The sequence below is a fragment of the Miniopterus natalensis genome, chromosome 3, assembly GCF_054644295.1.
Source record: "Miniopterus natalensis isolate mMinNat1 chromosome 3, mMinNat1.hap1, whole genome shotgun sequence".
Taxonomy (NCBI): domain Eukaryota; kingdom Metazoa; phylum Chordata; class Mammalia; order Chiroptera; family Miniopteridae; genus Miniopterus; species Miniopterus natalensis.
In genome coordinates, this window is record NC_142083.1 from 73,483,490 (window position 1) to 73,506,819 (window position 23,330).

At 42.1% G+C, this 23,330-nt stretch overlaps 1 protein-coding gene across 1 annotated transcript; it reads right to left on the reverse strand.

The window, feature by feature from the left end:
• Positions 1-1,624: 1,624 nt before the first annotated feature.
• On the reverse strand, positions 1,625-19,183 carry LOC107540839 (NXPE family member 3-like). The gene is made up of 5 exons (XM_016217688.2): positions 19,088-19,183; positions 8,985-9,712; positions 4,512-4,585; positions 4,193-4,405; positions 1,625-2,157 (listed from the first exon to the last, which is right to left on the reverse strand). The coding sequence occupies exons 1-5, from the start codon at positions 19,181-19,183 to the stop codon at positions 1,625-1,627; spliced, it is 1,644 nt and encodes a 547-aa protein (XP_016073174.2).
• Between the last annotated feature and the right edge of the window lie 4,147 nt (positions 19,184-23,330).

The window sequence follows — 23,330 nt, forward strand, 5'->3', positions numbered from 1 at the left end:
AGGCCTTGGTAGACTTCTCATGCAATACTGTATTATTTACTATAGCCCCCATGCTGTACATTACTTCCCCAGGACTTATTTATTTTATAACTATAAGTTTGTACCTTTTGACCCCCTTTATTTATGTCACTCATGCCCCACCCCCTACCTCTGGTAACCTGTATCAATGAGCTCATTTTTGTTTTGTTTTTTCAGATTTCACATATAGGTGAGATCATATGGTAATTACCTTCCTCTGTCTGACTTATTCCACCTAGCATAATACCTTCAAAATCCATCTACGTTGTTGCAAATGGCAAGATTTCTCTCTTTTTAAATGGCTGAATAAGGCCATTGTCTATACATACATTTCTTTTGTTTATACATACATTTTCTTTATCCATTAACCCATCTATGGACACTTAGCTTGCTTCTATGTCTTGGCTATTGCAAATAATAATGCTGCAATGAACATGTGAGTCCAAATAGCTTTCAACTTAGTGTTTTCCTTTCCTTTGGATAAATACCCAGAAGGGAAATTGCTGGATCATATCAGTAATATTTTGTTTGACTGAAGTTTGGCTTTTGTCATTCTTTTAGAAAATCAACTATATTTCCTGAGTTATTACATATTTGAAGTGTTTGTTGCCTCTGAATAATACTTCAGCTAAGTGTAAAATTCTTAAGTTTTTTAGTTTGCTGGCTTTGCAAGTATTATTCCACTGTCTTCTAGTGTTGAATGTTTTATTAATTTAAGTCAATCTAATTTTTTCTCTTATAAGTGACTTAAGCTTTTTTTGCTTAAATACCTAAAGGGTTCTTTCTTTATCTTTAAAAACCAGTGATTTTATAAGTGATGCCCTGATGCTGGCTGTTTTGTGCCAAATTTTCTGGTATGTGCATAATAACATGGACTTCAAACATGTAAAAGAAAAATGGTCTAAATGGCAAGGTGAAAAATCCACAATTGTGTGAATTATGACATGGATTCAGCTAGGAATTACATAAACAAATAACACCTAAGAGCTTAAAAATGAGAAGAACTTATTTTTCTCACATAAAGAGAAGTCTGGAAGTAGACAGCCCAAGGTTGGCACAGCAGATAGATCGGAGAACATGGACTCACCAAGGAGCATACCAAAATCCTCTTTAATATTCATTAGGACCTTGGAATAAATCCATCACATACATCTCAAGTTTAAAAAAATAAGGGAGGAGGGAAAGAAAACATTTTTTACACATTGAAAAATTATTGGAAAAGTACATCTATATATAAAATCAGGCTTTCCATTAAGGTGGCTCTGATGAAGTGAAATGGAATAATCTCATACATTTGCAAGCCTTGTTGATACTCTAGGCGGAAACTCCAACGCATAAAATGACAATCTCATTCGCACTGATGTAGAATATGTTGCTGGCTCTGTCCTTACCCTCACCCCCTCAGCACTGCCTCTCCACGTAGGAACTAAGCCCCTCAAGATGCGCTGGACCACTACCAGGCTGTCCTCCCTGCCACCACCTACATCCCAATTCTTGCTGGTTGTTTTTATGGCCTGTGCATTAGAAAGTGGTCAGACAAGGGGAACAATGGGCTGAGAGGCAGAGCTTGCAGGCTTGAGCACCACATCAGGACTGGCAGAAGTGCTCAGGCGGGGCAGATGAAGGAGAGGAGGAAGTCCACCTCATTGCGGACAATGAGCCGCCCTGGGTGGATGCTGTCGGGCAGGGCCAGGCTGGAGGTCATTTCCCAGGCATCCACAAAGGCCACACGGAGGTCTGCAAAGGCAGCTCGGAGGAGCCGATTCACGTGCAGGGTGAACCAGTCACTGCCATACACGGACTTGTAGCCGGTGTTGGCCAGTTTGATGACCACAAGAGTGCGAGGCTCTCGGGCCAGCAGCGCAGCCACAGCTTCCCGGATCCCTGCCAGTCGTCGCACAAAAGTGGATGGAGGGAAGGTGGTGAAGTGGGCGCCCAGCCCGAGCACCACCACAGTGTGGGGGCCCCCGGCCAGGCCCCTCAGCTCCCGGACCACGGAGTGCAGGGAGGCGACTGGTGTGCGGGGGGAGCGCAGGGGCCATCTGTGGGCCCGCCAGTGCAGCACTATGTTCCGAGTGGTCTCTACAGCCATCAGGGGCCCTGTCTGATATGTGGTGTGTAGATCCATGGGCTTCAGGGCTGTAGGGAGGCCGAGAGAGGAGGCTTAAGGGTTAATATAGGACTGTACTTAAAAATACAGAAGATCTAACATCACTTTCCTCTATCATTCTATGGCCCAATCACCCCCGGTTGCTCTCCCTAATCCATAATCTTGTCAGTGACTTCCTAGTTACCAAGTCTGAAGACCTATTATCAGTCCTTCACCTCCCTGGCTCCTTGTAGCACTCTGTCCCATTATTTTCCTTTGGAATCCCTCTCCTTTCTTAGCAGTGTGTTGTCACTCTCTACAGCCTCCTTTCAGACCTAGCACTACAACTCAGATTCATTCACTGGCTCCCTTCAGCCACCTGTGGATGAAGTCTTGAGCCAGGCCAGAGAAACAGAGTTGTCCAGTTTATGTCCTTGCACCATGGTGGCCAGCCTATAGAGCCTGAGGCTCCTGAAATACAGTCTGTCTGCTTGGTCATGTGCCCTGATAAAGAGCTATGCACACCTGCAGGAAAAGACCCTTCCTTTCTTTGCACAAAGTCACTTCCTGCTTGCCCCACTGGGTGCTCCATGGTGTGTAGGCACAGAGGGGCACCTTTCTCTATTCCACAGAAAGGTGCCAGATCAGCTAGCAGAGTGTCTGGTTTTTCTAACCTTCTGTCATGACCTTCCATCTATCTTTAAAAACATCTCTTGCCGAGGAAACTCACCCACTCCACTTGGCCAGGAGGAGAATTGTCCCAAAATGACCTGGGGAAGTCACTCAACATTGTCTAACATTAAGTTAGTTGGGACTGGAGCCCTCTTTTTTCCCAGAGGGAGGAGCTGCACCCAGACTGACCCTCCTGGGAGGTGAGAGCTTCAATCCCTAGAGCCAGAGTGTAGAAAAGATCCCACAGACCTCAAAGTCCCCAGGTGGAGGCAGCGGGTGTTTTCTAACTTCTGTAAACAAATCGCAGCCCACATGTATCTTGTGCCAAGAAGCCCAACAAAGCTGCTTTCCTGCATGTAGGTGAGAAGGAAGAACTATGGTGTGTGTATGTGTGGGAGGTCTCCTCCAAGAGAGCACAGACCCACCCTGTGGGCCCCCGCACACCTCTCTGAGGATGGTGGGAGGACAAGTGGGGGCTGGGGCTGGGAACTGATGCTCTTTCTTTCCTTGCCTTCATGTTGCCCCTTTCTCCAATAAAGCATATTCCTTAACCCCTGTTATGTTATATTATGGAATTTGTGCCTGAAAGGCAGAGACCCTGTGTGACAGTCTCACCTCCTTGAGCTTTATCTTCAGAGGAATAAATACCAAAAGTCTATCTGAAGCTCAGACATCTCAATTTGTTTCCAATCTCATGTTCAAATGCCTCATTCACAAGCTCCACAGAAACCCCCTCCCATGCCACCTTTTTAACCCAATATGAAAAGGTATAAAATAAATACCCTGTCTTCTCTCACTCCTGTAAGCACCCCAGTGATTTTTATTCTGAGTTCATTTTATGGTTACATACAGTAATCTGATCATCTCCCTTCATTCCAGAACCAGTCAACAAGACTCAATTCCTCCAGCATAATACTTCATTTACTGCTGGCATTCTATTTATGTACCAGTTTAGCCTCTTATCATCTCACATGTTGATTATGCAATTGTTTTATAACTTATCTTTGGTCTTTCTTTTTCAATCCAATCTATCCAACAAACCGAAAACTCTGCTTAAAAACATTTAGTGTCTCCCAAATGTTACAAGACAAAACCCCTGGTTTCTCTACAATTATTTTCTTAAATTCCAACTCTATTCCTCCAGGGTCCCCCAAGCAAATAATTAGTTCCAGCCAAGGATATCTATTCACGGCTCATCAACATATCTACTCTCCTGTTAGAGCCTCTGATCTCAATTTGAGATTATGCATAATCTGGGCACTATTTCCCATCCCTTACTATGGCCCAAACCCAGGTGTTCTGTCCTTCTACATCACTCTTGTGAATCCAGGTAGAGGTTTTCTGCCTTCTCAAAGCCCTGGTTCTGCTCTTTTTCTCTTAGGAGTCCTGCCCCCTCCCTCTAAGGCCACTCACAAGGCACAGTGTCACGCAGATACTCCCACCACTGGCGAAGCGTGGAGTCCCCCATCATGTGGACCACGCGACCAGCCAGGCAGTCCAGGATGCTGTCAACAGTGGGGAAGGAGCGGCTGGAGCAGGACAGCGAGTGCCACACTCCTCGGTGGAAGAAGCCAGAAGGCTTTGGGCTCGGTATCCCAGGACGGCACAGTTGCTTGGGGGACAACACTGTAAGCAATTGTTTGTAAGCAAAACAATCAGTGGATACAGAAGAAACTAAAGCTACAGGCATGGAATAAGTGCTGCCTTTTCTGCAGGCCTCAGCATCACTTACCCAGACTCCTGTTGCTCTCCTTGGCCACCCAGATTGGAGAAATAGCCTGAGAGAGGACCTTGTCTGTCACATTCCTGAAGAGAAACCAATTGGCAAGAAGGGAATCCTTAATGGAAGGTGCAATAGGAAGGAATTCTAAGCTAAGGTGAAATGGGGGTTCTTGGAAAAAAGGAAGTTCTCAAAGTCAAGGGCATCTGTCCAGTATCAGGGCTCCTGGGAGAGAGTGAGGGCTTCAGGGCAAGAGAAGGATTAGAAACTGGAGTACAAGGGTCCAGGTTTTTTTGACTTCTTGGCCTCAGGGATTTCATTAGTGCAGAAAGCAGACATATTTTAAAATGCACTTAGGATTTTGGTTTTATTTAGATATGGTGAGGTCAATAGATCAGGAGATCATTGCTTGAGACAGGAGGACAAGGTGCACCATGCAGGGCTACATGGAGGAAGCACCAGGGTTGGCCAAGAGATATAAAGAACAGGGGGAAATGTGGGCAAAAGCCTTTATTGTGTTGTTGTTGTGTTGGTTTTTTTTTTTTTTTTTGCAGGAAGGAATGGGTGAAGAAGGGTAAGCAGCTGAGTAGGTTTAAGATTGGATAGTTTGAATAATTTCAGTGGGCTCTGGGCTATAGAGGTAGTCCTAGTTGTTTGGTACTTGGCCCTGGGGTGATTTCAGGCAGGGAGATGTTGTCTGGCAGTAAGAGCCTGATAAAAGGAGGAGGAATGGTGGTGTGAATTTAGGAATGGGTGGGTTGCATATCAAAGGTGTGCTCAAGGCAAATTGTTTGCTATCTCTAGGAGTCAGCTAACCCTGGGAGTGGCAGTCCCACAAGGCCCCAAGGTGTCAAAGCATCACAAAATATAGAACATTAAAAACATGATTTATACAAGAAGGTGATTGGAGCCTTTTGCAAGAAGTCTTAACTCTCCTGTTGGTCTCTCTGAACTCACTCCAGTTGGACTCTCACTCTCAGAAATGACAAAATCCAACCCTGTCATTCCTGACCATTGTCAGCCCGGCAGTAGCTCTCTGCTCCCTGAGGCATGCTCTCCTCTTAGTTGCCAGGACACCTCCCTCTCCTGGTAGCCCCTTTGGCTAGCCCCCCTTTTCCCCAACCTCTTTATATTGAAGTGTCCAGGCACAGTCCTTCCTCCTCTATTTTGATCACACTCCCTCCCTTGGTGGTCTCGCTCAGCCTCCTGACTCTAACTTCCACACTTAGATCTCCAGCCCAGATTTCTCTGTCAAATTCCAGATTTGTGTATCTGCTCATCTGCCCAGTGTTTCCATTTGATGTCTGATACATGTGACCAAACTCCCGATCTGCGCTCTCACCTCCCCACCCACAGCTTTCCCCACTTCAGCAGATGGCAACTCTGTCATTCCAGGTGAGCAGGCCCCAAACTTGCCATCTGCAAGTCCTCACTTTTTGGCACATTCCATATTGTGTCTCTCAGGAAATCCTATGGGTGCTGCCTTCAGAATATATCTAGAAATGAATCACTTTCCGCACCTCTACCACTGCAGCCTGAGGTCAAGGCCTCCTACCTTTTGTTCTCCCTGCTTCTCCCTTAACTCTCTGCAGTCCATTCTCAACACAGTGGGCCAAGAGGCTCTTTAAAAATATTAATCACATCAAGTCCATCTTCTGTTCAAAATCCTTCCCTTAACCTTTCTGGTCTTTGCACCTCCTACCTCCCTATTCTTTACTCAGTCTAGCTATCTGGCTGCCTTGCTGTTCCTCAGACACACCAGGCACACCACTGCACTCCCTCCGCCTGCATCCCTCTTTTTCCCAGGTATATCCTTGCCGACTCTCTCATCTCCTTGAAGTCTTTGCTCAGATGTCACTTTCTTAATGAGGTCCACTCTGACCCCCTATTTAACATTGCAACTGTCCTGGACATCCTCCTAATCCTCACCTCCTCCGTATTTTAAATTTCCCATAGCATGGACCTTCTTCTCGCATCCTATAGAATTTACATGTTGTTATGGTTTATTGTTTGTCATCCTTTTCTCCTGTCACATGTAAGCTTTTCCAGGGCAGGGGCCTTGTCTATTTGTGCACTGCTGCTTTCCCAGTGTCTACAGCAGGGCTATGTTCATAACAGTAAGCATTTGCTGAAAGAAGGAAGGGACTTTGCTTTCAGAATTTGCTTTCAGAAAGGAGGGGGAGTGCAAGAAAATATTCCTGGAATCTGGAAAGATGCCTAAGCCTGTCCTGTCCTAAGAGTGTCAAGGCCCTAAGTGTCCCATAGAGGTTACAGAGTTTCTTCAGGAAGCAGGTGTGGGATTATCACAGGGACTCTGGACCTAGTTGGAGATGCCTGTCCTAGCAGAGCCCAGGACCACACAGGCTTGGACAATGGGCACTTTGGAGTGACCAGTGTGGACAGTTGACTAAAGAAAGAAAGATCTCTCATGGTCAAGTGTCAGTTCCTTGGTAGGACCTTAGGCAAGGAGACCACTCCCCACCAGCCCTGCTGCAGAGGTCTTCAGAATGTGACTAAAGTTGATACAAAGAAGACACCTGACCTTGGGGTTGCAAGTTTATGTCCACTCCACATTTGTCACATGTGTAGTTATCTGTTTAATGCCTCTCTTTCATCAGTACACTGTTAGCTCCTGTGGGATGAGGCCATTCTGCCCTGCTCTCCTCTTCCTGGGACCTCCAGGATTTTGGACGGTGTCTAGCACAGAGTTGGGGGTGGGATGAGGCTCAAGTGAAGCAAACACCTGAGATCAGATAAGAGCTGACAAGCCCAATATGTGCTGTCTCTGTTCAAAGCCCTTTACATACATTAATGTATTCATTCCTCACCATAAGTCTATGAGGGTGATATTATTATTATTATTATTACTATTATTTAAAAATATATCTTTATTGATTTCAGAGAGAGGAAGGGAGAAGGAGAGGGAGAGATAGAAACATCAATGATGAGGAGTCATTGATTGGCTGCCTCCTGCATGCCTCCGACTGGGGATCCAGCCCGCAACCCAGGCATGTGCCCTGACTGTGAATCGAACCACAATCTCCTGGATCATAGGTCCATGCTCAACCGCTGAGCCATGCTGGCCAGGCGAGGGTAGTATTATTATTATCCCCTTTACACATGAGAGAATAGAACTGCAGAGAGGATAAGTAACTTGCTAGAGATTATATGAATAGGAGCTGGCAAATAGTAACAGTTGGAGAAGGGATTCAAACCTCACAGTCTCACTCCAGAGACTCTTAGGCTTTACTTCCAAGTGACATCCTGAGGCCAGGATGTCTGTATTGAATCTTAGATTTATCCAGTTGACCAATGCCAACAAAGATAGGTGGTTCTCCTTTTCTGACCAAATGGAGCATGAAAACTGGTCCTGGTGCTAAAATTTAACGTCAGGAGGTAAATGTTAGTGGGAATTCCCTAGACGAGAAGAGCGGTTGGAGCCTCCAGAGATGGGTGTCTGGTGGAGCTGGCACCTTGGGTGTCTCCAGCTCAGCTCGCCTTGGTGCTTTAGGCCAGCTGGCTCCTCCAATACTCATAGCAGCCAGTGATAACTTTCATGCTCTTTGGAGCCACAGAGCACCAGCCATCTTACCTGTTAGCCCTCCCACTTGAACATCTCTGCCTCTAGCTATAGCCTCTTTTCTTCTTTGCCCCTTAGAGGGGCTGTCCCTCCACTTCTCTTCGCCACCCCCAGTCATCTTCTGGGACCCTGTTTTTGCCTCCTTCCCCCTTGTTTCTCTGCTTGAGACCAGATGCCTGGGTCTCCCATTTAAAAAAATGCTTCCCCTCATCCCTGGGGTCTTTCCAGCACCAGGCCTGCCTCAGATCTCAAGGATAGTAGGGCTCATTGTGAGCAAGTCCGTTTTCAGGATCTCCTCTCCCTCAGCCCCATTCTCTGTCCACCGGGGAAGATTGTTCCCTGAGACTGAGGATAATTCTCAGGCTTTTTTTTCTTTTTTTTTCTTCTTGGCTTCCAGGCTGCAGTTTCTCTTTCTGTCTCACTCAGTTGGGTCACATCCATCCTCTCTACTCTCTGGCCACGTCCTGGTGATTTCTAAATTAACATTTCCCCTTGCAGGGGCTATCAGTGGGGTGGAAAGGATTAGGACACTTCTCTTTTGCCAGAGGTCCATGGTTCCTCTTCAAGTTTCAGCTAAATTGTAACCTGCCCTGACCATCATAGACCAGATGGGGTGTCCTTCCTCCATGTCCCTGATCCACTCAGTGCATACAGTTAAGCACTTACTATACTTCGTATTTTAAAAAAGTCATGCGTTGCTTCACTGAAAATGTGTAGAAGGCAGGGAAGCTGACTATTATGTATAAAAGTAGTCAGCACTTGGCATGAGCATATAATAGGTGCTCAGGAGGTATACATAATAGGAGTGAATACATGAATGATAAGGGCAGGGGCTCAGGCAGAAGACTCACAGGGACCAGCATTCAGGAGTTGGGGCAATTATCTCAGAATGCTGGGTTTCTTACCACCCCAGCAGGGCCTCTTCATGTGGTGTGGTCACATTCCGGTAATGTCCACTTGAATGTCCCACCAGTGAGTCACAGGGCAGGGTGGGAGGTCGAGCGCAGAACCAGAGCTCCCCTGAATCTTCATCCCTGTAGTGACAGGTAGACTCTTCCTCTCCAATTAACAGGGGGTTAATATTGCAAGTCACAGTTTCTTCATATCCTGTTGGTCCCCGAAAATAGCCCATGAAATCAACTGTGGCCCATTGGTCTCTCCAGATTCTTCGCAGAACCCCAACTGCCTCACTGGAGTGGATTAGCCGAACTTGCACCTGGGCCTGCCCAGCCCAGAAAAGGGGGAAGGACAGCAGGTATGTGCCATTCTCCAGGTCCTGGACATTCCCAGGGACCCCTGCCTTCAAGTAGGGACTCAACAGCTTTGTCCGAAACAGATCCCCACCATGGGTCTTGGGCTTGCCCAGATAGTCTCTGGCCACAAGGATGGCCTCCAGGTAGCCTCCCAGGGCATAGTTGGCCCAAACAGGACTTCTCAGGTGGTAGGTGGAGGTCTCAGGGCTGGTGGAGGCCAAAAGGTCCCCCTCATCTCCTGGGGTCAGAGGCCAGTGCAGAAGGTGGGTCAGGTTTGAGAACTCCTGGGCTAGGAGAGAGCCAGAGGATTTGCGGGCAGGGTGGGGCCTTGGGGGCAGAGGGGCAGCACTGTCAGGCCAGGTAACCCTGATATACAAGATCTGTGGGGAGAAGAAGAGGAATCTGTCAGTGGTTTTTGCCTCTTCATATTTTTTCTGGAAAGAAGTTCTCAATTTGCCAAACTTAGTACTTCTCTGCCTGGTGGGTCTCAGGCAGGAATCCTATCTGCCCTGCCTTTTGCTGCTTCTGAACCAAAGCTGTTGTCTGAGCACCACCACACACACCTGCAAACACCATCTGGTATTTAAAACCATATGTTTGTGAGTTTTGCTAAATCCCAAGGATAATAAATGGCATCTCTGTTTTCTGTTCCCTGCTGGCTTCTGCCCACCACCTGCTCACCTCTGACACACATATTCCCACTGCCACCAGAAGGGGTCCAGGCTTTGACCCACCCCTCATCTCTAGTTCTCCCTACTCCTTACAAGTCCATCTTTTCTCCAAAACCCAGAGTAAATCCATCCTCTCCTCCTATTCTCTCTCTCTCCCTCCCTCTCTCTCCCTCTCTCTCTCTCTCTCTCTCTCTCTTTAAAATATTCAGAGAGAGGAAGGGAGAGGGAAAGAGAGAGATAGAAACATCAATGATGAGAGAGTCATTGATCGGCTGCCTCCTGCACGCCCCCGACTGGAGATCGAGCCCGCAACCTGGGCATGTGCTCCGACAGGGAATTGAACTGTGATCTCCTGGATCCTAGGTCAATGCTCAACCCCTGAGCCATGCCCAGCCGGGCCCTATTATCTCTTTTCACATCCTGGTCTCTACTAGACATCTCTATCCTAGATTTAGAAGGAGAATTTCCTTTCCACGTAGAAGGAAAGACAGTTGATGGACTGGACATAGGGGTGCTGAGGTTTCCTTACACCAGATGCACAAAGGAGAGCCATGTGCAGATAGAATGGGGGTGTTGAGGAGGGAGTAAGCTGTAGCTCCTGGTCTCTCCAGCCCACAACAAAAATCCAAGTTTTAGGTAAGCACACACCTAAGTTGTCCTTACCTCATAGATAACATCCATATGGCTCAAAATCATAGTACAAATGCTTAGCAATTTCTCCCAGGGAAGAAAGTTAATCAAGTTTGATGGTCTATTAGCATTTGATGGTCTCTACCATTTATCTACTCTGCATCTGATTTATTCTCTGACTACACCTTAGTGTCAAGGATCGTGACCCCCTTTCTCAGACTTTCCTCATAGCATAGACATTAGGTTATACATACACACTCCTGGCCATTTGATTTTCCCAGGTTTCACGGACCAGGGCAGTGGGGATGGCCAAATACCTTTCCTTACATATCTCCTGGATAATATCAACCTAAGCAGGAAAAAAGATTTGGGAAGTATATCAGGAAGGAAGAACTGGTATGGGGGGGTGGTGTGCAGGTAGAAGGAGATATTTCCTTCATGCAAATCATTGAGATCTATCTATGAGGCACTTAATTAAGCCCCTGAAATTTGAATTTTTCTGTGTCATGTTGTAGGAGTTTGTGACCGAGAACTGGGGTAGCCGCAGTCTTACCAGGGACCCGCGTACCTTGGGGCAGAGACATATGCAATTAGGGAATGAGACATGATGGAGAACCACAAGAGACCACCAGTGACTCTGAGACTGGCTTGGAATTAAGCCCTTCATCCACAGGACCTCTTAGAGCCACCACCCCGTCCTGGTCAGCAACTGTGATCATTCAACAGGAAAGGACGTCCACTTCCCTCAGGTTAGGAGCCTGTTTACTTTTCAATCTCTTGGTTTCTCTTCCCAGTATCAAAGGGGAAATAGAGAGGAGAAGAATGAGAAAGGTATGTGTGAGAAGAATGAGAAAGGCCTGCCTCTCTCCCCAACTCAAATCAACTGGAGCCTTAGCTGAATTTGAATTTGGCAAGAAGGGATAGAGGGAGAAGGGAAGGAGCAGAGAAGGAGAACTTTAAATAGGACATGAAGTTGAAGCTGCAAATGAATAGAACTGAATCTTAGAGAAACAAAGTAGACTCATATAGTAACTGAAATTCTTAAAAGTTATGGAATTACACTGAGATATGGTTAAGGAAGTCCAGGGGAAGGATAGTATTCAACAGACAGTTGATGACAACAATTGGAAGAATTAAAGTTATTACTTTATACTCCAACTAGGTCCTCCATAAACTGGTTGTAAGTTCTTTAGTAAGCACAGGCCTTTGGTCTCTGCAGGCACATTGTGGTTTAGGACAGCAGTCTTAAAGCAATATTTTAATTGGCCTGGGCTTCGGCAGGCAAAAACTGGGTATCTGCTGTTGACTTTGATAGAAGAATCTGCTCCTAGAACTCCTAACTGGAGTTAGATTGCCAAGACAAGAAAGAATATGGGTTTGTTTGTGTTGTATTTCAAAGTATATCATCTTCACCGAAGTCAGCTTGAGGGGGTTCATCTCTCTAGGGGTAGATTAGGGTTTGTTAAGGAGGAATGCAAAGAAAAAGATGACATATAAAGGCCATAATGAAGGAGAGGAAAATGGACTGATTTTAAAAGCATGTTAAAATATTAAAAGCATAATTGAAACCTTCTGAAATGACTAGGGAACAATGGAGAGAAATGTAACACCAGAAACAAACCATCTTCTACAAAGAAAGATGTGACACTGGAATTTTTTTGCTGATATTGAGTAACACAGGTTACTCAAATACTGGAAAATGCAAAAGCAGGAGAAGGGCAAATGTGTTAGTTAGGACTTGCTTTTGGCTAGTAGTAACAGACACCACTTTCAGTGGCACAAAGAAAGAAAGTTTTATTTTTCTCACGGTAGCAGTAGGCAATTGGTGGCCTTGGTTCAGTGTCTGTTACTGCACATTTTCACATGTTTTTAAACTTGTTACTACACATTTGCACATTTTTCAAAAGGAAGGAAATGTCCCACCCTGTATTCTCTGCAAGAGGAAGCAGCACGCAAAGGTGGACGTAAGAGCAAGTTCTCTGTGACTTCTTGACATTTCTCTCACGGTCCCAAGAAGGCTGCTGGAGCTCCAGCCATCATATTTATCTTGGGGCAGCAGGAAGGAGGAAAGGCATAGTACCAAAATAGCTTTAGAAGTCCCACACACCAACTTTTGTGTATGTTTCCTTGACCACTCTTTAAAAAAAAAAAAAAAAATCTTTATTGATATCAGAGAGAGAAAGGGAGAGGGAGAGAGAGAGATAGAAACATCAATGATGAGAGAGTCATTGATCGGCTGCCTCCTGCACGCCCCCGACTGGAGATCAAGCCCACAACCCAGGCATGTGCCCTGACCGGGAATCGAACCGCGACCTCCTGGATCCTAGGTCGATGCTCAACCGCTGAGCCACGCGCAGCTGGGCTCATTGACCACTCTTACCTTTAGTGGAGTCTGGTCATAGAGTCTTCACCCCTTTCTTTACTGGCACAAGTTTGGGTGAGTAGGGAAGAGTAGGAGAGTATTTCTAGAATGAGGCAAAAGCCTTAGAGTCACCAGACTTAGTTCAGGAATCTGCTAAAGATGAAACCAACATGGGGCTGAGAGAGAAACTGCTGCCAGGAGGCATGTTTCATAGGACAAAGGTATTTCCATGCAAGGAGCAGTGGCCACAGCCTTTGCACAGAGCACAGAAGATGAAGATATGGTGGTAGATTTTGTTCCATTGTGCCATTTGCAGAACCCACAGTTTATGCAGCAATTGGATATCAGACCGTGGGACTTAGTGAGGAACAGGAAATTAAGATGTTTTAAACATACATGATAGGGGAAAGACGCATCCTTCAAGTAAAATCTGATGATGAGGGTTTTGTTATTGCACACTTTCACAGTTTTCAAAAGGAAGGAAACCACACAGCATTCTCTGCAAGAGGAAGCAGCACACAGAGGTGTATTTCCGCTATGTTGTTGTACGCATAGGACACAATCGCCCTCAGTGGGAGAAGTTTCCCAATAAAATTTAAGCTCATAAGTTATGGACTTTGGACAACCTATGCAGAACAACTAGTGGTCTGGTGAGGCTGAAACCAAGAAACTTTTCTCCTTTTTGCCTACTGACTTACCTTCAGATACCTCTGAAGCTCAGCTTTGGTCTCTGGCAAAACTAGAGGTTGGATTATATGAAGTACAGGGCTCTGGGAACTTTGTTTTTTGGTTTACTGCTCAGAGGGGTGGAAATTTGCTATCATTTTCTAAACTTAGTGAGTGGGTGTGAATCTGGTGTGGTGATAGTGTGGGAGTCCTATTGACCTTGGAGGCCCTTCTTGCTTCTTTTCTCTCTTTCTCCATCTCTGAACTTTTAGGACCTGCATATGTGAGACAGTGATTCTGCATATGTGTGTCTCCTATGCAGATCCAGGCTCTCCTAAAGGCAGGTTTCCAAAGGTCTAGACTTTGGGAGGTGTTTCTGACTGACACCGTTGGTTGCCTATCCAATATCCCGTTTTTATTTGGGGCAGAATAAAGCCAAATGTAATACGTTATCATCATGCAATACATTATTATTGGTCCAAGCCCATCATGACATTCACATTCCTAATTTTCTCAATCTTCTTGAGAGTTTCCCAGTTCTGGTTAATAAGATATGAGGAGAGGTCTGATGACAGATATGGGGGACAGTTTTCACTCACCTAAAAAAGTGACCAGCGTGCTGCCCCTACTTTATTTCCCCCGGGGATGTGGATTCAGTGCCCGGAGATGCATCGACCATCTTGCAATAGGAAGGGAAAGGCCATTTTGAACCTTGTTTCTCCTCCGCTACCCACATAGTTCTGGAGCTGGGTGTCACAGGAAACATTCATATCCTGATAGGACCTCTAGCTCTTTTTTGTGTGTCATGCTGCTGGGTTGGCACAGTGTGGGATAGGAGAGTTCCTGGAAGCCATTCCTATACCAAGACACTTAGCTATAACTTAACTTATACACAGGAATGACTGAAAATCACATTAAATAAAAACCAAATGTTCCTCAATTCAAACTTCCCTTAATGGGCTCTAAAAAAAAAAAAAAAAGCCTATGGCCAGTCTAACATCATTTGACATGGAGGAAGTTGTAATAGAAAGATACATGACCTTAACAGATTGAGACTAAAATAGTTTACTACTCTAAATTTTATAAAAACACATGACCATGACAATGTTACCACCCTTCCCGGGGTCTTGGAAGAAACCCTCGTAACTGAAAGACTCTGAAACTTAAGCTTCATTGGCTCCTGGCAAATATACCTCAGGTTGTGACCATGGCAAAGCCAACTCTGCCCCCAATCAACTGCAATATGAGATATCATAATTTATAAGACACATCTCAACTTCAGAAATGTTCAAGTATGAAAAAAATTAACATCTTAGAATTCACAAAATATGGTATTTGCAACATATATATAATACACAAAGGACTAAGCCCAGAAAACAGGAAGAATGACCACAAATCAACATGAAAAAGGCAAGTAGTTCAATACAAAAATAGGCAAATTATAAAAACAGACAATTTACAGAAGGGGAACTTGAAAAAGAAACTAAATAGCAGGAAAAAAAAGCTCAACTAATTTAGTTATATGAGCTAGGAATGGTTTAGCTGCAAATTACAGAAAACTCAACACGCAGTGGCTTAAGAATGATGGTCTTACTTTTCTCACATAACAAGATGTCTAGGAGTAGGACATCAAGGGATGGTTAGTGGCTCAACAACGTCATCCAGAATCCAGACTATCTACTCTCTTTATCACGTTACTTGTTGCCCCATGGTGCAGATGGCTGCACCTCCAGTGCTTATGTCCATATACCAGCAAGAACAGGGGTAATGGCAAATTGTGCTTGGTAAATTTCCCCATTTTAATTAGGAAAAAAACATTTCTCCCAAAGTTCCACCCAGAAGTCTTTTGCTTAAATTTTGCTCATGGGAGGTGGCAAGTTCAGTGTCCTCCTACACTGTGGCCATCTTAGACCTCCTCCTGCTTATATTACATTAGCAGGTGTCAGTTGGCCATGAGAGCTGGGAAAATGTCATCTTGATTGGTTGAGACCAATTATAATTCAAATCCCCAGGGCTTGGGTAAGGACCTATCTTCCCTGGAATTCAGGGATCTTTGAGGTAATGTGCTCGAAAACCAGCTCGACAGAAAAACAAAAAAGCTTGATTTAGAGATTCTGTTTTTAGGTAAAGATGCTTACTAGATAGTTGATTGGTTTTTGCTACATTTGATATCACTTCAGTGTTCACTTCAGATGTGACTAAGGTAGATAATGGATAAGGAGGACCTTCCCAGACAATGGAGCCAAGGACCAAAGAAAACAATGTCTGGGGAGCCCATCCCAGGGAGCAGAATGTTTACATACTGAATGCTTAGATATTCCCTTTCCCTCTCAAACATCACCCCCAGCCTTTTTCCCCGTAGACTCCACTCCTACAAGACTGACGACTAGGCATAGACCACCAATTCCAGAGAAGAATTTTGGGAAGTCCTTCTCTGAGGAATCTGATCTATCCAATAGGAAAGACGTAAAGGCACTAACACATGGGTTCCTCAGGAAGCCTGCCAGCCCAATCATCTTACAGTGAAGCCCGTTGTTGACAAGCCCCACTCATATGCTTAGTGCTTCGGAAGAGCTTTTTAAGGCCCCACTCTTAGACGTGAATAGTCAACCACATACTATCACACATCTGAAGAAAGCCCAATAGGAACCACAGAATCAAAACAAATGAACAGAGGCTATGCGAAAGACAAAAACTTAAAAAAATCTATCATTATTATTATCAGGAAGATCAGAGAAGGGTTTTATCCATGAACCAAGTATCTGTACAAATCCTTTTTTAATTTTTTTATTGGGTTGCTTGTTTTCTTATTATTGCATTCAAATGTTCTTTATGTATTTTGGGTACAGTTCCTTTATCAAAATGATTTACAACTGTTTTACACCAGTCCGTGGCTTGTCCTTTCATTCTCTTAACATTAATTTCTATTTCCTTTTGTTTATTACTAGAACACAGAAATACAGTTGATATTTATATATTGATCTTGTATCCTTCAATCATGCTAAATTCACTTTTGATCTAGTATTTTCTCCTTAGATGACATTTCCCCCCTATAGGTCACATTCACAATACTGAATCTCCACTCCATTTACATGGCGTATCTTTTAATTTATTTAGATATTTTATGATTTCTTTCATAAGTGTTTTGTAGTTTTCAGTGTACAGATCTTACACGTATTTTATTACATTTATACCTAAGTATTTCATAGTTTCTGATGCTATTGGAAATGGTGCTTTACATTTTTATTTATAATTGTTTGTTGCTCATATATAGAAATAACATTTATTTGTGTATATTGATATTTTATCCTGTGACTTTGCTAAACATATATTTTTTTAATTCTAGAAATTTTTTTTTAGAGTCCTTGGGTTTTTTACATAGAACATATTGTCTTCTGTCAATAGAAACAGTTTTATTACTTTCTTTTCAATCTGTATACCTTTTTTTCTTGCCTTGTTACACTGACTAAGACTTCTAGTAAATGTTGAAGAGGCGTGTTGAGAGCAGATAACCTTGCCATATTTCTAATCTTTGGGGAAAGCATTCAGTCATCCACTATTAAGTATAATTAAGTAGATTTCCTCTATCAGATTAAGTTCCCTTCTATTCCTAGTTTGCTAAAACTTTTAATCATGAATAGATGTTGAATTTCACCAAATGTTTTTTCTACATCTATTGAAATGATCGTATGTTTTTTTTTCCTCTCAGGCTTTTAAAATGGCAAATTATATTTATTGATTTTTGAATGTTGAATCTGCCTAGTACATCTGGGTTAACCCCACTAAGCAATGATGTGTTCTTGCAAGAAGATTTTTTAACTACAAATTCAACTTCCACAATAGGTATAAAGCAATTCAGGTTGTATATTTCCTTTTGAGTCATCTTTTGTTTTTGTCTTTCAAGGAAGTATCAATCACATCAAAGTTGTAGAATTTATTGGATTCAATTTGCTTGTAGTATCTCATTACTATTTTAATATCTGTAGAATATGTATTGATGACACCTTTTGCATTCTTGATATTGATCATTTGTATCTTCACTCTTTTTTCTGGACTAGTTTGATTAGGAGGTAATCATTTTTATTGATCTCATAGAATCAACTTTCAATTAATTGATTTTATACATATATTTTTCTATTTTATTTATTTGTGCTCTGATATTTATTTTCTTTCTTCTGATTACACAGAGTTTAATTTGCTCTTTTTTTTCTGGTTTCTTGAGGTGGAAACTGAGTTCATTGATTTGAGATCTTACTTTTTCTCTGACAAAGACATTTCATGCTATAAATTTCCCTCTGAGTATCCCACAAAATTTTATAGGACTGTTTTCATTTTCCTTCCATTCAAAATACTAATTTCCTTTCAGATTTTTCCTTTGACCCATTAAGAAGTGTATTATTTAGTTTCTAAATATTTGGGGATTTTCTAGAAATCTTTCTGTTATTGATTTCTAATGTATTTCAGTAGTGATCAGAGAACACAACTTTGTATTATTTGAGACATTTTGGGGGGGGGGAGACAGAGAGAGAGAGAGAAAGGAAGAAAGAAAGAAATTGATTTGTCAGTGAGTGAAATATAAGTGACCATAACCAGTCTAGGCCTGGATTTCAACAGATATAAGACAGTAAACAAAGAAACTGAATTTCCTCTTAGTATGGTTGATGGGGACAAAGTGAAGAGGTCCTGGGATACAAGAGGGCAGGGTGGCCCAAGGCCCATTGCTCTATAGTCATATCAGGAAAAGTCATCTCTTGAGGTAATCTTTTCCTCTGCCAGGATCATGCCCCTTAAGATATAAACTCTATTCTGACATAGCTCTTCTCTACTGAATTCCTGTCTCCTGTTCTGTGATACAGACCTGAGTTGGACTGGAAAACATGAAAGGATGTTCTGTGCTTTGCCCAAGTGGTTTTCCTTTGTAAATACATAGGTTTTGTTTGTTTTCCATAGTTATTCCTGGTAAAGCTTCTTTTTTAAGAATCCATCTTTTTTTCAGCAGAGCCAAGAGGAAAAGGGAACTTCTACATATGCACCAGGTAATAAGTTGGAGCAGGGTATCCTTAGAGACATGGTATGGAGGCAATAGTGGCCTTCTCAGTTTTAAGAACTGGAAAGGAGCCAAGTGAATTGGAACAGAAATACAACAACTTAGAGAAAGAGAAAGCATGGGCAGCTTTGTTTTCTACAGTACTTTCCCCTCCAACAAACTCATTTGGGCTAGTGTTTTGGATACCCTTACAGCTACTTCTACCTGATACAATACGCTCATTCTCTTTCTGTGAACTAGTTCCTCCATGATACTCCTGTTCTTGGATTAGAAACAGGAAAATGTAATGTAAATCTTCCCTCAGCCTCTTTGCCTAGGTGAAAGTAACTGGTTCGTGCTCTATAGATGGACAGAGACAAGTGAAAAGTGGTATACCTACCCAAATTGCAATGACTGATCCCACAACCACAATCTTGTGCCACTTGAACTGTTTGATGAATAGGTCTGTGGAAGCCTGGAGTTGTTTACTAGACATCTAGCATGTGACCAAGACCCTAGGTAGATAAAAGTTTAAAATCAGAAGGAGTAACATCATAAACATGGTGAAATAAGAGTTTTCTACTATTCCTCCCCCCCCAAAGAACACCAACTTTGACAATCATCCATGGATGAGAGGGTTTTTGTAGAAGTTCAGGAGGCTAGTGGAGAAGTTCCAGCACACCCTTAGAGCAATTATGATCCAGCAATTCTAGTCATGTTCACAAAAATCTTATGTGAGAATGTTGATAGCAAACTTATTCATAATATTCCCAAATTGGAAAATACAACCCGGCCGGGTGTGGCTCAGCAGTTGAGCGTCGACCTAGGATCCAGGCGATCAGGGTTCGATTCCCGGTCAGGGTACATGCCCAGGTTGTGGGCTTGATCAATGACTCTCTCATCATTGATGTTTCTATCTCTCTCTCTCCCTCTCCTTTCCTCTCTCTGAAATCAATAAAGATATATTTAAAAAACAAACAAACAAAAAAACCCACAAATATCCACCAATGGAAGAATAGATAAGCAAGTTTTGATACATTCACAAAGTTGAATACCACTCAGCAATAAAACTGATAAATGCAACAACAACAACAAACACAAAAGGTAGATATGTATATTACATGATTCTTTTAATAAGAAATTCCAGGAGTGACAAACTAATCTATAATGATAGAAATCAGAATGGCAGTTGGCTATGGTGAAAACAGTTGACTGGAAGGGCACATAAAGAAAATTTATAGTGTTCTGTAATGTCCTTTATCTTTAACTGGGTGATGATTATATGGATATTTACATTTGTCGAAACTAATTACACACTTAATAAGATCTGTGGATTTGCCTATATATAAATTATGCCTCAATAAAAATGAGGAAAAACAAAGATTAGAGAAAAGAAAAATATGTATATTCATATAACTCATAACTAACTTCATCAATAAATGAGTGGATAGAACAGCTATGGCACATTTACACAATGGAATACTACTCGGCTGTAAAAGGGAAATTTTACCCTTTGCAACAGTATGAATGGACCTAGAGAACATTATGCTAAGTGAAATAAGCCAGCCACCATATGACTTCATTCACATGTGGAATTTAATGAACAAACTGAACTACCAAGCAAAACAGATATAGACTCATAGATCAAGAGCTGAAAGACAACTTTGGTGGGGATGGGGGGCTTTGAGGGAGATTGAGTTAAAAAGAAAAAACAGAGAGAGAACTCATGGGTAAGGACAACAGTGTGATGATTGAGGGCATAGGGGGGATGTAGAAGAGGGCATAGACAGGATAAATGGTGATGAAAAAAATAAAATAAAATAATATAAAATAAAATAAGACTAAACATAGATCCACCTCAAACTATTACAAAAAATTCTAGAGGAAGGAAGACTTCAAGCTCTTTTTACGAGGCAAGCATTATCCTAATTCCAAAACCAGATAAACACCCTACAAAGAAAAACAATTATAGGCCAAAATCCTTGATGAACATAGATGCTAAAATCTTCAACAAAATATTAACAAATCGGATCCAGCAATACATTAAAAAGGCCATACACCATGACCAAGTGGGATTATTCCAGGGATGCAAGGTTGGTACAATATTTGCAAATCAATAAATATGATGCATCATATAAACAAATTGAAAGACAAAATCATATGATCATATCAACAGATGCAGAAAAAGCACTATACACAATCCAACACCCATTTATGATAAAAACTCTCAGCAAAGTGGGAATAAAGGGGTCATAACTCAACATAATAAAGGCCATATATAATAAACTTATAGCCAACACCATACTCACTGGGCAAAACCTAAAAGCATCCCCCTTAAGATCAGGAACAAGACAGGGGTGTCTGTTTTCACCACTCTTATTCAACATAGTACTGGAAGTCCTAGCCACAGTAATCAGACAAGAACAAAACATAAAAAGCATCCAAATTGGAAAGGAGGAAGTGAACTGTCATTATTCACAGACGACATGATATTGTACATAGAAAACCCTAAAGACTCCACCAAAAAGTACTAGATTTAATAAATGAATCTGGCAAAGTAACAGAATACAAATTAACATCCAGAAATTGATGACATTTTAATGCACCAATAATGAACTCTCAGAAAGAGAAACTAAAAATACAATTCCATTTACAATTGCAACAAAAAATATCTCCGAATAAACTTAACCAACGAGGCAAAAGAGCTATACTCGGAAAACTATAGAGTATTGAAAAAAAAATTGAGGAAGATACAAACAAGTGGAAGCATATACCGTGTTAATGGGTTAGAAGAATTAACCTCATTAAAATGTCCATACTACCCAAAGCAATCTACGGATTCAATGCAATCCCTATTAAAATAACAATGGCATATTTCACAGATCTAGAACAAATGTTCTAAAAACTTATATGGAACCAAAAAAGGCCCTGAATAGCTTCAGCAATTTTGAGAAAGAAGAGCAAAGCTGGAGAGATCACAATACTAGATATCAAACTATACTACAAATTCACTGTAATCAAAACAGCCTGATATTGGCACAGGCGTAAAGATCAATAAAACAGAACAAAGACCCCAGAAATCAACCCACACCATTATGGTCAATTAATAGTTGATGAAGGAGGCAAGAGCATACAATGGAGTAAAGACAGTTTCTTCAATAAATGGTGTTGGGGAAATTGGATAGGTATATGCAAAAAAAAAAGAAGAGAGAAAGAAACTAGACTACCAACTCACACCATACATAAGAATAAACTCAAAATGGATAAAAGACTTAACTGTAAGTTGCAAAACCATAAAAATCCTAGAAGAAAGCATAGGAAGCAAAATCTCAGGCATCTCATGTGGCAATATTTTCACTGATACATCACCTAGGGCAAGTGAAACAAAAGAAAAAATAAACAAATGGGACTACATCAAGCTAAAAAGCTTCTGCACAGTAAAAACCCCCACAATCATTAGCAAAATAAAAAGGGAACCCACCATATGGGAGAACATATTCGACAATGATATATCTGACAAAGGGTTAATTTCCAAAATATATAAAGAATTTATGCAACTCAACACCAGGAAGACAACACAATCCAATTAAAAAGTGAGTGAAGGACCTGAATAGACACTTCTCCAAAGAGGACATACAAATGACCAATAGACATATGAAAAAATGCTCAATGTCACTAATCATCAGAGAGATGCAAATTGAAACCACAATGAGATATCATCTCATACCTGCCAGAATGGCTGCCATCAATAAATCGACAAACAAATACTATCAAGGATGTGGAGAAAAGTGAACCCTAGTGCACTGCTGGTTGGAATGCAGACTGGTGCAGCCACAGGAAAACAGTGTGGAGTTTCTTCAAAAAGTTAAAAATGGAACTGCCTTTTGACCCAGTGATCCCACTTCTGGGAATACATTCTAAGAAGTTCAAAACACCAATTTGAAAGCATATATGCACCCCTATGTTCATAGCAGTGTTATTTACAATAGCTAAGATCTAGAAAGATTCCAAGTGCCCATCAGTAGATGAGCGGATAAAAAGGCTGTGGTACATTTACATAATGGATGGAATATTATGAAGCTGTAACAAAGAAGGATCTTTTACCTTTTGCAACAGCAGTGGATGGACCTGGAGAATATTATGCTAAGCAAAATAAGCCAGCCAGAGAAAGACAAATATCACATGATCTCACTTATATGTGGAATCTAATGAACAAAACAAACTGACACGTGGATACATGAAACAGACTGACAAATCTCAGAGGGAAGGGGGTGGGGGGATGGGAGAAGATTAATCAAAAAACATATGCATATATGCATAGCCCATGGACACAGACAATAGTGTGGGGAAGGCTTGGGGCAGGGGCTGGGTGGAGGGGTGCAAAGGAGGGGAGGGGAATGAGGGACATCTGTAATACTGTCAACCATAGGAAAAAAAAATAATAAAATAAAGACTAAAAATAGAATGTAAAATGTTCAAATCATCAGGAAAAAAAATGATTCATTCATTGGAAAGTAGAGAAAGAGAAAAAAAGTACAAAAAAATGGGAAATTCGAAATAAATTGGAAAAAATAAGTCCTAATTTATATATTGTCATTGCAAAAAATGTAAATAGAGCCCAGCCCGGCGTGGCTCAGTGGTTG

What these genes read in the sequence shown, in the direction of transcription:
- LOC107540839 (XM_016217688.2), bottom strand. Translation starts at nt 19,183, where the DNA reads ATGTCTAGTAAACAACTCCAGGCTTCCACAGACCTATTCATCAAACAG. An exon ending in GATCAGTCATTGCAATTTGG is followed by an intron (nt 9,713 to 19,087) that starts GTAGGTATACCA and finishes TTCTCCCCACAG; the next exon opens with ATCTTGTATATCAGGGTTAC. An exon ending in TCTGCGTGACACTGTGCCTT is followed by an intron (nt 2,158 to 4,192) that starts GTGAGTGGCCTT and finishes GCCTCCCTACAG; the next exon opens with CCCTGAAGCCCATGGATCTA.